General features: G+C 38.6%; 2 protein-coding genes across 2 annotated transcripts; one reads left to right on the plus strand and one right to left on the minus strand.

The window, feature by feature from the left end:
• Positions 1–334: 334 nt before the first annotated feature.
• On the minus strand, positions 335–10,098 carry prmt5 (protein arginine methyltransferase 5). The gene is made up of 16 exons (XM_057335182.1): positions 9,989–10,098; positions 9,160–9,278; positions 8,545–8,630; positions 6,486–6,620; positions 5,208–5,320; positions 4,969–5,018; positions 4,388–4,551; positions 3,314–3,475; positions 3,132–3,209; positions 2,959–3,017; positions 2,526–2,648; positions 2,258–2,433; positions 1,970–2,173; positions 1,420–1,530; positions 1,251–1,315; positions 335–989 (listed from the first exon to the last, which is right to left on the minus strand). The coding sequence occupies exons 1-16, from the start codon at positions 10,075–10,077 to the stop codon at positions 837–839; spliced, it is 1,887 nt and encodes a 628-aa protein (XP_057191165.1). The 5' UTR covers positions 10,078–10,098; the 3' UTR covers positions 335–836.
• A 1,519-nt stretch (positions 10,099–11,617) lies between these two features.
• Positions 11,618–12,759, plus strand: psmb11a (proteasome 20S subunit beta 11a). The gene has a single exon (XM_057334736.1). It carries the CDS (start codon positions 11,618–11,620, stop codon positions 12,743–12,745), a length of 1,128 nt encoding a protein of 375 aa, XP_057190719.1. The 3' UTR covers positions 12,746–12,759.
• The last annotated feature ends 49 nt before the right edge of the window (positions 12,760–12,808 follow it).

Here is a 12,808-nt window from a genome sequence, read left to right on the forward strand (position 1 = left end):
AAAGTTTGTATATTTTACTACTGCATATGTTGAATAAATTTCACAAGCCTAAGATACTTGTCAAAAGTAGCTGTATTTGAGAAAAGATCAAATAAATTTACAACTGATTGTATCAGCATAAACAGTCTCTCTCAGCATGCTGAAAATTAAATCTCATCCCATTATTTGTTTTACTGCTCCCATTCACGTTCTTTTTTGGTACTTTCATGCAGTGTTCAATTTTTTTCTATTGACATGCATTAAACACAGTTTGCCTAAGAAACAACTTAATTGAAATACAACAAAACATAAATCAGTCAAAAATGTCTTCCTAAAAACAAATAACCACCACATAAACTTTCTATTCATTTTTTATTCATGTTATGACAATACATAATCAGGAAAAACGTATAAAAGTATGGAACGTGTTTCTTAACCTGGCCTTGGGAAATCATATGTTGCATTTCAGGGTACTGGTGGGCAATAGGGAAATATATGCATATCTTAACTCGCATAATAGGTTCTATGAAATCTTCAAAAACTCAGAGCTTTTGCATTTTTATAGCCCAAAATAAAAACAGGCTTTATTGTGTGAAAAACATTTCAGAACAGAGAAAGTGCACCAGGACATCTCACCTGCTTTAAAGGGTACCTTGTAAGTACGCTTTTAATTCATCCTTTTGACCGTATTAAAAAATGTACACATTTGTATAGTAACCAAAGATCTCTGAAACAAAGTATGACATCTTTTAACATAGCTCTGAGATCGATAAAGAATGAGCCATGGAAACAAGGTTATCAAGCCTGCTGCTCTACTGGAAAAAAACAGCATAGACCTATATACTGTATGAGTATCCCTACAGGCCAATGGTGTAAGAGCGTCCGGCCGGGTTGTGAATAGCAGAGCATATAGGTTCGGTCACCGCCCATTCATACCAGACCTTCTTGCCATTGTTACACCTCCAGAACCTCACGCTCACGTTATCGGCGGACGACAGCTGAATTGGCTGCTGTGAGGAGGGAAGAGAATGCGGGCGTGTTAAGACGCTCCTGATATGAGTGCATGCTTTAAATTCCAACACTTTGAGAGTGCTTAGCTGCTTTCTTTTGTACAAAAGGGGCTAACATCAAAGCAGCGTTACATTACAATATACATCTTCTTTTACTGCTGGAAACAAGTCAAACAATATTCCTAATATTTTGAGAATATCCAATATTTCCTATTTTAAGATTTTCTTATGTACTGATGACAGTTAAGAACGTTGACTTACTTTCAAAGGGAATAAGATGGGGAACCAGGAGAACATTCCAGGAGAGTGTGTTTCAGGTTTTATACCTGCAAACATGCATAGAAATTTCATCAGTGGTCATTATGGACCATTAGGTTGCCATGGCGTTACTACAAATCCACCACAAGAACTGCCATCATACGAAACCTACTGAGCATGACGTCTTTGTAGAGGGTGGCCTCAAAGTATCCAGCAAAGCCATGAAGCACTGAATTACAGCCCACGGAGAAGCGTAAACACTGATACCTGTTATTATTCATATCTGTACAGGATATAGAATATATAAATGACTTCATCGACAAGGGTATATGTGAAACTGGAGTGTATTGAATTTAAAGGAATATTTCACTACCAAATCAAAATTTCACCATGTTTTACTCACCCTCAAGGTATCCCAACTGAATATGGTTTTCTTCTGGAAGAATAATCCAGTCAGAGTTATAATACCAGGTATCATTTTGCTTCCAAGCGGTAGAACGATAGTGAACGTGTGTTGATTTATGGATGCACTTTTTGGAGCTTCAAAAAAATCAACACCTGTTAGGTCCCATTCTACAGCTTGGAAGCAAAATGATACCTGGTATTATAACTCTGACTGGATTATTCATCCAGAGGAAAACCATATTCAGTTAGGATACCTTGAGGGTGAGTAAAACTTGGGCGTGAAATATCCCTTTAATGTGCACGTGTCATCATTTTACCTGTAGTTGGGTGTACAAAAGTAAAGCAGGGCTGGGGGTCTGCAATTTGGTGGAAGTTGTGTAGTCTAACAACATATGGTGTCTCAAAATGGGACTCGGGGTCTTTGTCCCGTTCCCGACAGCCTCTGACTTCATTATATAATTTAGAAGACGACAATGGAGCCAGAAAAGACGTGTAGGAGCAGGGAATGCTCACTCCGTCATCTGAAATAAAAGAAGAGGTCTATAATCTGATCAAGCTATTCCACCTCACTGAATTTCAAATAAAAAGCCAAAGCTGATATAGACCTTTGAGAAAGTGCTGCGCTCCGTCAAGGCACTCCGGCGAGAGCTCATTGTCTCCAAATGAGCCCAAGAGTTCGCTCACAATGATGTCTGCCTTCTCTGGGGCCGTCCATTCCCTCATGTCACATGACACAACAGTCACTTGATCCCCCCACTCCTCAAACTTCCAGTTCTCCAGGCTGTGAATGAGAAAGGGATTATCAAAACACTGGTGAGTTCTATAGAGATGTCATAAAATCTATTTTGACCGTTTTTGTGTTAAGTTACGTACGTAACCACAGCATTGGGGTTCTTCTCGACAGCATACACACGCAGCTTCCTCTTAGCCTGTTTAGCTGCACGAAGCGAGGCGTTTACTAGCGGACCGCGACCTGCACCTAGTACCATCAGTACCCTAAAAAAACCTTTGTGTTAGCGTAGTCTAGCAAGCAAACAGCAGACAACTGTCATTTCACCACATTTCATTAATGGGTCATTCTTACTGTTCGGTGCCACTTGAGTCCACAAGACTTAATATGGAATATTTTATTTAAAAATGGGATTATAATAATTTCGTAAATCTCGTAAAATTTTTCGTAAAATCAGTTTAGCATAAAATGTCACCCCTGTTAGTGTCATTCAACTGAAATGATAAAATCATGGAAAGTTCATAATTGTTTATGCAAAGTTACTACTCTGAAACAGCAAATTGTGAGGCAACTTACTGTACATTGGTTTCCATCTGTTCTTCGGGAACTCTGTCTAACAGACATCTGTACACGGCCTGTTGAGAAATATAAAGCAAAATTCACTTCATAAATACAACAGGGTGGTAATAACAGCACTAAAACTAGATTTGAGATATTTGATATTCTATTAATATGGTCAATTCACTCACCTGCTGGTACTGAGAATATTTAATAGGATCTTTTTCAAACACTTCATACGTCTGTGACTCCAAATTGTCCATTAATGGCTGATAAAAAAAAAACCAAGACTTCAAATTAGCATCACCAAAATACGATAATAATGCAAAACAATTCCTTATGTGTGTTTTTCCCGAGACATGTTCTAACACACCTGTAGTGGTGACTGTAGGTAATCTTCATAGCCTCTGGCAAACATCTCATAGGCATTAGGTGCTGGACGATTTTGGTTGAGGTACTCGAGATACTGCAGGTAGGAGCGCAGGTCTTTCTCACTGTGACGGTTTGCCCCTGTGAAAATGAACTGAGCCTCCAGCTGTGGAGACGGCAGCATGTCAGATAACCACATCGGCTCGAATAAACATGACTTAACACTAGGGATGGGCATCGTTAAGATTTTATCGATATAGATACTGCTTATCCATACCGGTACTTATCAATACTGTTATCGATACTACGCTCTATAATTTGATGCAAAAACACATTATGTGAAAAGATGTTAAACATTTGAAGTTTCTTTATTACAGCTGAGCTTTAGAACTGCAGTTTACAAATGCTTCTGAGCAAACAGAAAATGCCACATAACAAAACGTGTGAGTGTTCCTTAGCATACCACTTACGTCACTTAGCATGTGCATAGGAGCATATCATAATGTAATTCAACATTTACTTTACATCACTATAGTTATTTGGCTGGTAGACTGATTTCTTTTTCCTTTCTGCTTTTAGGTCTACATGCATTTAAGTACTATTTTCTAAGCAAGTAATATTTTTTTAATTATATGTACTATTTTTAATAATTTTACTAGCACATTTACTTGAATTTACAAAAAAAAAACTCTGTGGCCGAATTATTAAAAACAATGTTATAACTTGTTCTCAAATAAAGGACTTTTATTTTGACGGGTTTCCGCAAAGGGGTGTTTGACGGAAGCTTCCTCGTTGTGAAACTCTCGGACGCTGAAAGCTCCACAAGCGCAACCATGCCACTCTTTCACTCATAAACACGTACAACAAGCAGATTACAAATATTATATAATTAAACAATAATTCGCCATTTAACACCCGAATACACACAGATAAAACAACGCAAGTATCGATAACAGTATCGTTTGTCATGAAGCTTATCGATACTCTGGTATCGACCCAATTATGTACCGGTCCAAAAAAGTACCGGTTCTCGGTACCCATCCCTACTTAACACCGTCAAATCGTCAGGAACATTTACCTTGAAGAGGCGGAAGACGATTCGCTGATGGGCTTTTGCAAGGACAGGAAATCCTTTTTTATTGGTTAGAAATATGCTGGTGGGGAGAATGGCTGCTTTGATTGGCTCTCCCAGCCACTTGTCGATCACCGTGTCAGACGGCAGGTCAGCTCCGATATCAACAGCTTCACACAAAGTTCATTTTATTAGAATACGCTGGTTAATTTAACTCATTTTAAGGGTACAATATGTCATGAGCAATCAAACTGTCCTTGTGATAAGAGTTTAATGTACTATGAAAACATACTGTTGGGTTTGTGATACTGTTAGAATGTAATGAAGGCTTTGCAATGAGGTTTTTATAGGACGGGGCAGTAAAAACAATGCAGAAACTTGCAAGCACTTGGCACACTGCAGCATATTGTTTTATCCCATTTCTTAAAGACGTAGTAGCAAATCTACGACTATTTATTCTAAAGATCTAAAGCTAAATTGTCATGAAAAAAACAATAAGGTACATTAAAAATCGAACTTCTGGGACATTCATTTCTAGATGCATAAAATCCAGTTAAGCACCGGACTTTTGAGTATTTAAGTCTTACCGAGGCAAATCCTCTTGTTATAATCACAGAGTGTTCTGAATGAGTGCCACCTGAAGAGAAAAAAGGAAATTAAATGACGACAGGCCATAGATCACTTTGGTCTCAATGAACTTGAATGGTTTAATCAGACAACAGCTGCCAATACAAACTTGGAAAGCTCATGAACGAAACTGCTCACATTTTCATGAGATAACTTAATATCTGTTTTTAATTAAACGGCTTTGTTACACATCTCTCACCATGCCCAGGTTTGCTCATCAGTGCTGTAATCATCCACTGGTTTAGCCGGTTCGTTCTCGATGACATCGTCACGCAGGTCATCTGGAGCCACCAGTGGAACTCGTATCCAAAACTGTCATTGAAAACAAAGATGTAACAAATTCATTAATTCACAAGAAAATCTAAATTACTTTTTTGATTTGACATTAAAGGGGTCATATGACACGGCTAAAACAAATATTATTGTTTGTTTGAGATGTAATGCAATGTGTCTACATGATTTAAAGGCGGGGTCACCGATTTCCAAATTACGCTTTAGACAACGGAGTCGGGCCGCGTACCAAAACAACCTTGTAGCCAATCAGCAGTAAGGTGCACAATGCACAGGACGGACATTAGCCGAGCCGACGAAAGATGGGGGTAGGGGTTTGTTTGTTTTGGTGAATTGAACATCAACAACGGCTAAGAGAAATTGGACACCCCGCCTTTAAGGTTCAAAAACGCTGTATTTTCCACATACCGTGCATGTTTGTATCTCATCTTTGTCCCGCCTCTCTGAAACGTGCAGATTTTTTACAAAGCTCATCGCTCTGAAAAGCGAGGTGTGCTATGATTGGCCAGTTAACCAGTGCGTAGTCATTGGTTGAATACTGCAAGCGTGTGACGGAATTGTAACGCCTCTTACCATATTTGGAACATCAGGTTCCAAAGCAATTGTACTGACAGGTACACCACCTTACTTGCGTATACATTTGGGCGGTCTTAGTCAACTCATACCACGAACTGACGTAAATTTGTGGGGGTGTGGTTACACGAGGCGTTTCAGGCAGGTCTGGGTGAGCATTCGCTTTTAGATAGAATGCATCTTTTGTTCCCACACTTTAATTTTTGCAATTTTACGTGTCTAATACATGCATGGGCAACTTATAACACACCAAAGACACAGAAAAACACGTATTCACGCCATATGACCCCTTTAAGACATTAACACTATTCTGAATGCCATAAAGAATCAAGGCTAATCCGATCATCATTATGAATCATAAACATTACATTCCAAAAACATTTGATCGATTGATCTTTATGGATAACACATCCCAAAATCTTATTTTCAAGAGCAGATGGATAGTAAGTAAAAATGATAAACAGTCTCCTCTCATCAACTGATTAAATATACATCAGCAAAGCAGCCGGAATGAATTTTGTGTGTAAATGATACGCCCAGGGTGTATATGCAAATGAATAATGGTGTGTTCTGAGCGTATCTGTTATCGTTCTACTCTACAGATTGCCATTACCATGCAAGAGTGGTGTCCTGTGTTGATGTGGTTGAGCAGGATTCGAGCCAGGTTTGCACAGTGCGGACCCCTCAGGGGTATCATGAAAGCTGGCAGTCCCAGATAAGCACAGAAATTCAGCTCCTGTACTAGTGCCTGTAGCAAGGGCGCAAAAGACATTAGAAGGAGTGATCGTATCAAAACAACAACAAACCTGATCTGCTGCTTCTTTGCTGGGAAGATCGCCAATAAAAGTCCCAGAATCAGAATCTTGATTAAAAAGTAGGCGATAGTCACAGTAGGCTCTGTGAAAGCACTATATGGACTTGTGACTTGACTAAACAAAAACCAAACAGTGTCAAGATATTGTAAACGGGCAATAATCAGTAATATTATGTGAGGAAAATACTGAATTTTGATCAGAAAAGACACATTTTAAGGCACTGTTAAATGATTTTAACTCATTGCACATTATGTTTAAGGTAACAAGTTCCTGTGTTGATGATGTCAACAAAAGTAGTTTGATTGTTAACAAATTGAGGGCTGCTTGATTATGACAAAATTATCATCAAGATTATTTTGCACAATGTTGAGATCACAATTATTTATCATGATAACTTACTGACTTTGGAAAAAGTCAATAAAGAAATAAATCATTAATAAATAACTTACTTGCCAATTTAACACTGAAAAAATGTATGAATGCATACATTCAAATAAATAATACAAAAACAATAAAAAAAATGAGACAATCCTTGCGAAACAGAATGCGGCACATGGATCGTTTACCTGGATTAGTTTGTTCTCGTAATACGCCTTTTTCACATGACGTCACGCATCTTCCGTTCTGCCGCGAAGCAGTGTATTGTTACTTCCGCTAACACTCCAATTCATAAGGTGGCGGTAATGCCCATATAAGCTGGTTTGCCAACCACCAGTAAAACTCAAGAAGAAGAAGTTACTTCTGCTAGCACCTCAGAATGGAGTTTACCAAGTCCCTTGCACATCTGCCACAAATACGGCTAGATGATGTACAACATCTTGCAGACAAATTTTCGCTAACAACAAGATCAAAGCTAGAGAAAGGATACAAATTCTTTGTTGAACAGTACCTCTTTAATTATGAAGGTAAGTGTTTTGTTTTCTTTTTGTGTTAGCGAAGGTGCTAGGATAAGTACTTGAATACGTGTTCTGTCAGTTTTTTTTTCACTGTTGTTAAATTCCAGCGCGACGGAAAAACGGAAGTTCTTCTTCTTCTTCTTCTTGTTTGTTGCAAGACGGATGTTATGATACACTGCTTTGCGAAAAGGCGGAAGTTAAGTGACGTCATTGTGAAAAGGGCCTATTGTTTGATGCAAATATTGAAATTGAAAATCAATTATGATTCATTTCGCAGCTCTACAAAATAAATTTAATGGAAAAAAGTTCCTTGCAGTCATGACATGAAGTCAATCTCAACATAACATGAGGGTTAAATTAAAAGAAAAGTTAAATGCAGTTTCTTTCTCGCGTAAGGTTCTCGCGATATTTCAGAACGAGATCAGACAGTGTACCAGACGCGATGCTGTGAGTGACAGGAGAGAGACGGCGAGCTCTTTTCAGTTAAATTTGCTTCTCTAATTTTTAACAAATATTCATTCATTTTTTCAACGGACAGTGTAGTTTATGTAATAATCAACTTGATTTATATACAATATGATTATACATTAGAAACAAACCAGTAGAAATAAAACAATAGAAAGCATCATAAAAAATATAATCGGTCGATTAGGTAGAATGGAATTTGTATTGGTTTTAACAGAAACTTTAATGGCCCCTGGGGGTCTGTACTTGTAATAAGTTGGGTTCTATTGATGGGATGTTATCTGGCAAGGTCTTAAAACATGTTGAAAGTCATGTGGGTGAGTAAAAAATTAAAATAATTTTGTGTTAACCTGCCTCCCATCATGGAATAAAAGTATTTAATATATTTACACTTTTGTGAGTGCGAATCATTGAGTATAATGAGTAAAAAAAACACAATTTTGATTTTGAGGTGAACTTTTCCTTTAAAAGCTTAAGCAGAAGAATGTGTACATACTGCCTCTGAATTTCTGCGCTCTGTGGTCAACTCAGAGTCCGTCTCAATCCAGGGTGATAACTTTCCCACAATAAGTGTGTTCCAGTCTAGGGAAAAAAAGATGGACTTATCTTATTAAAATGATATAGCAGAATATTAACACCCATATGTGGGTCAATGACGGGTAACGACCACTTAACATGTGGTGTGAGTGACCAATGATATCAATAATCGTATTAAATTAAAATATAGCTAATTTTTGTGGCTAAAATATGAATCTCTGATACAGTATGCTTAAGTGAATGGTTTTATTAAAAACATTTTTATCAGCTGTTTGCGATTTCCAAATAAAATAAGTTTGCTAATATTGTTAATTTAAGAAGACAAAATTATAATCAGATGATTACTTGTCAAACTCAAAGAAATGCAAATACTTTGTTTCTGAATATTTAACAGCTAAACAAGTCTATGGCAAATTCATAGACGGAAAAACTAATTTTAATCTGCATTCTCAATATTTGAATAACGATCAATATTTATTTTGATTTATACGTAATCCTTATACATCATTGACCCATGCACATATCTAAAAGCATTCTTTGAGTGATAGCAAGAGCACATGGATGCTTCTCTCACCTCTGCCACACAACAGCAGGTCAGAGCGAGTTTGGGCTCCAGGTCGTGACTTTGCAGGGTCCAGCTCATTTTCCCTTCTGAACCGTGGATGGAACAACGGCATGCACAGGAAATCAAAGCTGTGGAGTTCAATGGCATAGGAATATACATAGAACATGAAAAGACAAGTGATCATTAATTTAAATGTCAATATTTTCAGCAAACAAAATTTAACTTTTTAATAAAAAGAAAAAAGCTGGTGATTAATACGTTTTTGTTACAAAGCACAATTTTTGACGGTGCCTCTGTTGACTACAGTTATTTAGATTTTACTCAGATATGCCAGTATGAAGTTTGAGTTTCATTCGGGTAACGTATAACGTTACGTTATAACACATAGAGCGCCACAGCACGATTCTGTTCTTTTTGCAATATATATATATTTTTCTTTTTGCAATATCATCAGTCAATGAGGGCAGAACTTTGAATATGCATTAACAGATGCAAATTCTCCACTCAGTAATAATACAAAGATTGAATGAGTTCATTCAAAAACGCATCTGGAAAATCTAATAATTAAGAATGAAAGCTTCAGGCGACCCTGCCAATAAATAAAAAGACATTCTGACACTTTTATGCAGGATTTGACACTGTAACCAATTTAAAACACTGTAACCAAAAGATGCGTGCGCGTGTGTGAACAGTAAGCAAGCCGCTAACACAGCTAGCAAACGCTCATGTGCATCACGTGCAGCGACCCAGCCGAGCCAACCTCCAACTAGACACATTTCACTATTCACAATGGTGAAATAAACATCTCAGTTACAGCACAGACACTCCGCCTGCTTACCCTAGTTTGGCTACCGCGGCGAGAGTATCCGCTACTTCGGGAACACAACTTAAATCTCTCCCGCAGGAGACCCTGCTGCCGGACGCCATCGTTAGGAGACAAGACGGGAAAGAAAATTATACCGACGCAAGGCTATGGAGAAACTGAAGCCATTTTGGCTCAAAACACCAGAGTCCTCAATGTTCAACAAAACAGGTGACAGATCCAACATGGCGATAACGTGAAATGCAGTTTCTTTCTCACGTAAGGTTCTCACGATATTTCAGAACGAGATCAGACAGTGTACCAGACGCGATGCGGTGAGTGACAGGAGAGAGGCGGCGAGCTCTTTTCAGTAAAATTTGCTTCTCTAATTTTTAACAAATATTCATTCTTTTTTTCAAAGGACAGTGTAGTTTATGTAATAATCAACTTGTTTTATATACAATATGATTATACATTAGAAACAAACCAGTAGAAATAAAACAATAGAACGCATCATAAAAAATTATAATCGGTCGATTAGGTCGAATGGAATTTGTATTGGTTTTAACGGAAACTTTAATGGCCCCTGGGGGTCTGTACTTGTAATATGTTGGGTTCTATTGATGGGATGTTATCTGGCAAATAAGAACCAACAAAACACCATTAAATCCTTAAGGCCCAAATTGCACTAATAAACATAAAAGACATTTGATATTAAACAGCTGATGGTTCATAATGGTATATGTTATGGAAACCATTAAAAATGTATTGTTTTAAGCAATATCAATCTGTAATAACTAAAGATCAAAGTAAACATCTTTTTCATATTAAAATAATATGATTAAACAGATTATGTGCATTGTGCTGCATAATCAAACTTCTCAAACGAAATAATAAATTATGTTTTTAATATTACCTGTAACTTTCCACTAACCATCACCATTGGAACGATAATGGTTTTTGAGACATGTACTATACAGACACCGTGAATACAATGTTTATTATAAGGGTTCGCAAAAAGCCTATTTGTGAATCATGTAAAACAGAAATGTTATAGAAAAAAAACGTATCTTCTATATTGAGCAATAGAAGCAATCAAAACCAATTGAAGTGTTAAATTGTTTCTCTCTATAATACTTTGTCCAACACGCACGCACGCACGCACGCACGCACGCACGCACGCACGCACGCACGCACACACACGCACGCACACACACACACACACACACACACACACACGCACGCACGCACGCACGCACGCACACACGCACTACATGGGTTATTAGGCACATCTACAAAATTCACTTTCCTCATTCACAGCAGGGTTTTTTAACACTGTTCATAAAACTTGTATGAGAATATTTTGTGGGGTTTGCTTTAAAGTAAACTTCAACTAATTTAACAGAAAGAAGAGCTTGTATCCAAGTAAATATCTGCATGTGTGTATGCGTATATAAGTGTGAGTGAATGAGTGAACTAAGCTCATAATAAAACACAACCTCAGCACTTTTTTTAAGTTATGAGATATGTTTGAAGAGTGGCTTCACTGTTATGCCTCAATGGAGATCAAACAAGCATAAAATCAGAAGTCGCTACACCTTCAGTCTACACCTTGTATATAAATCGGTGCTTTCAGAGAGGACTTTTTTCACCTCAAAAACTGAAATGGCCCTTCAGGATGTGTGTGGTTTTATGGACTACCTTGATGACATCCACCCATGCCATCACCTACCAAATGAGATGGGATCTCTTCGCAAGACACCATCTGAGTTTGAAACAGACAGTCCTTTCCATTTTCTTTTCCCCCCGCAACAGAACAGCAGAAAACACGGAGCACCATTTCTTCTCTCTCCGACCTTTTCCTGTCTGTCTCCCCATCAACGCCCTTTTCAATTATCACATGGCACCACCACTTTAGGCTTTACGTTTCAAGGCGGGGTGATAGCTGCTGCGGACACACGTGCCAGCTGCAAAGGACTAATCTGCTGTCCAATAAGTCAGAAGATTATGCCCATCCATTCTCACCTGGTGGTCACCACCTCAGGCAGCGGCGCAGACTGCATGCTGTGGGAGCGAATCCTCACCCGTGAAATGAGGCTCTACCAGCTTCGCCACCGGAGGAGATTAACTGTCAACGGAGCTGCAAAGCTTCTTTCCATGATGCTTCATCCATTCAAAGGCACTGAGGTGTGCGTGGCAGCTACCCTTTGTGGATGGGACGGAGAAGATGCCCAGATAACCTTTCAGACAGGCATGAAAATGGGGGCAAAAGTTGAGAAAACAATGAAACAGGATAGCCATGATCCCGCTAAGAACAATGCATTGTCATCTCCAAACAGTGAGATGATGTCCTCAACAAATAAGCAGTCTGATCAAAATACTCTTTCTGCTATTGGGGAACAGTGGGGTCCCAGGGTGTGCTATGTGTGCAGTGATGGCTTGCAATTGAGAGGAGAGATCATCTCTGTTGGTTCTGGGTCACCCTATGCATATGCTGTGCTTGATGATGGTTGGAGATGGGGAATGACCGTGGATGAAGCCATGGCGCTGGCCCGGGAGGCTGTTTTCAGAGCCACACACTGGGATGCTTACTCTGGAAATAATGTGGATCTTTTCCACATCACTGCCCTTGGCCTCAGGCGCAGGGACAGAGAGGATCTGAAGGAGGAGTATTATAGAGAAAAAGAGAGAGCAAAGAAGATGATCAAGGAGAGGGAGAAAGAAAGGCAGAAAAAAGAAAAGACTGAGCTGGCAGAAGAGGCAAAGGACATAAAATCAGTACATGGAGAATAATAAGAAGAGGCAGAAAAATGAATGCACATGAATTGTTGGACATAAATAGAACAATAAAAGTAG

This window comes from Triplophysa rosa, linkage group LG5 (assembly GCF_024868665.1).
Source record: "Triplophysa rosa linkage group LG5, Trosa_1v2, whole genome shotgun sequence".
Classification (NCBI taxonomy): domain Eukaryota; kingdom Metazoa; phylum Chordata; class Actinopteri; order Cypriniformes; family Nemacheilidae; genus Triplophysa; species Triplophysa rosa.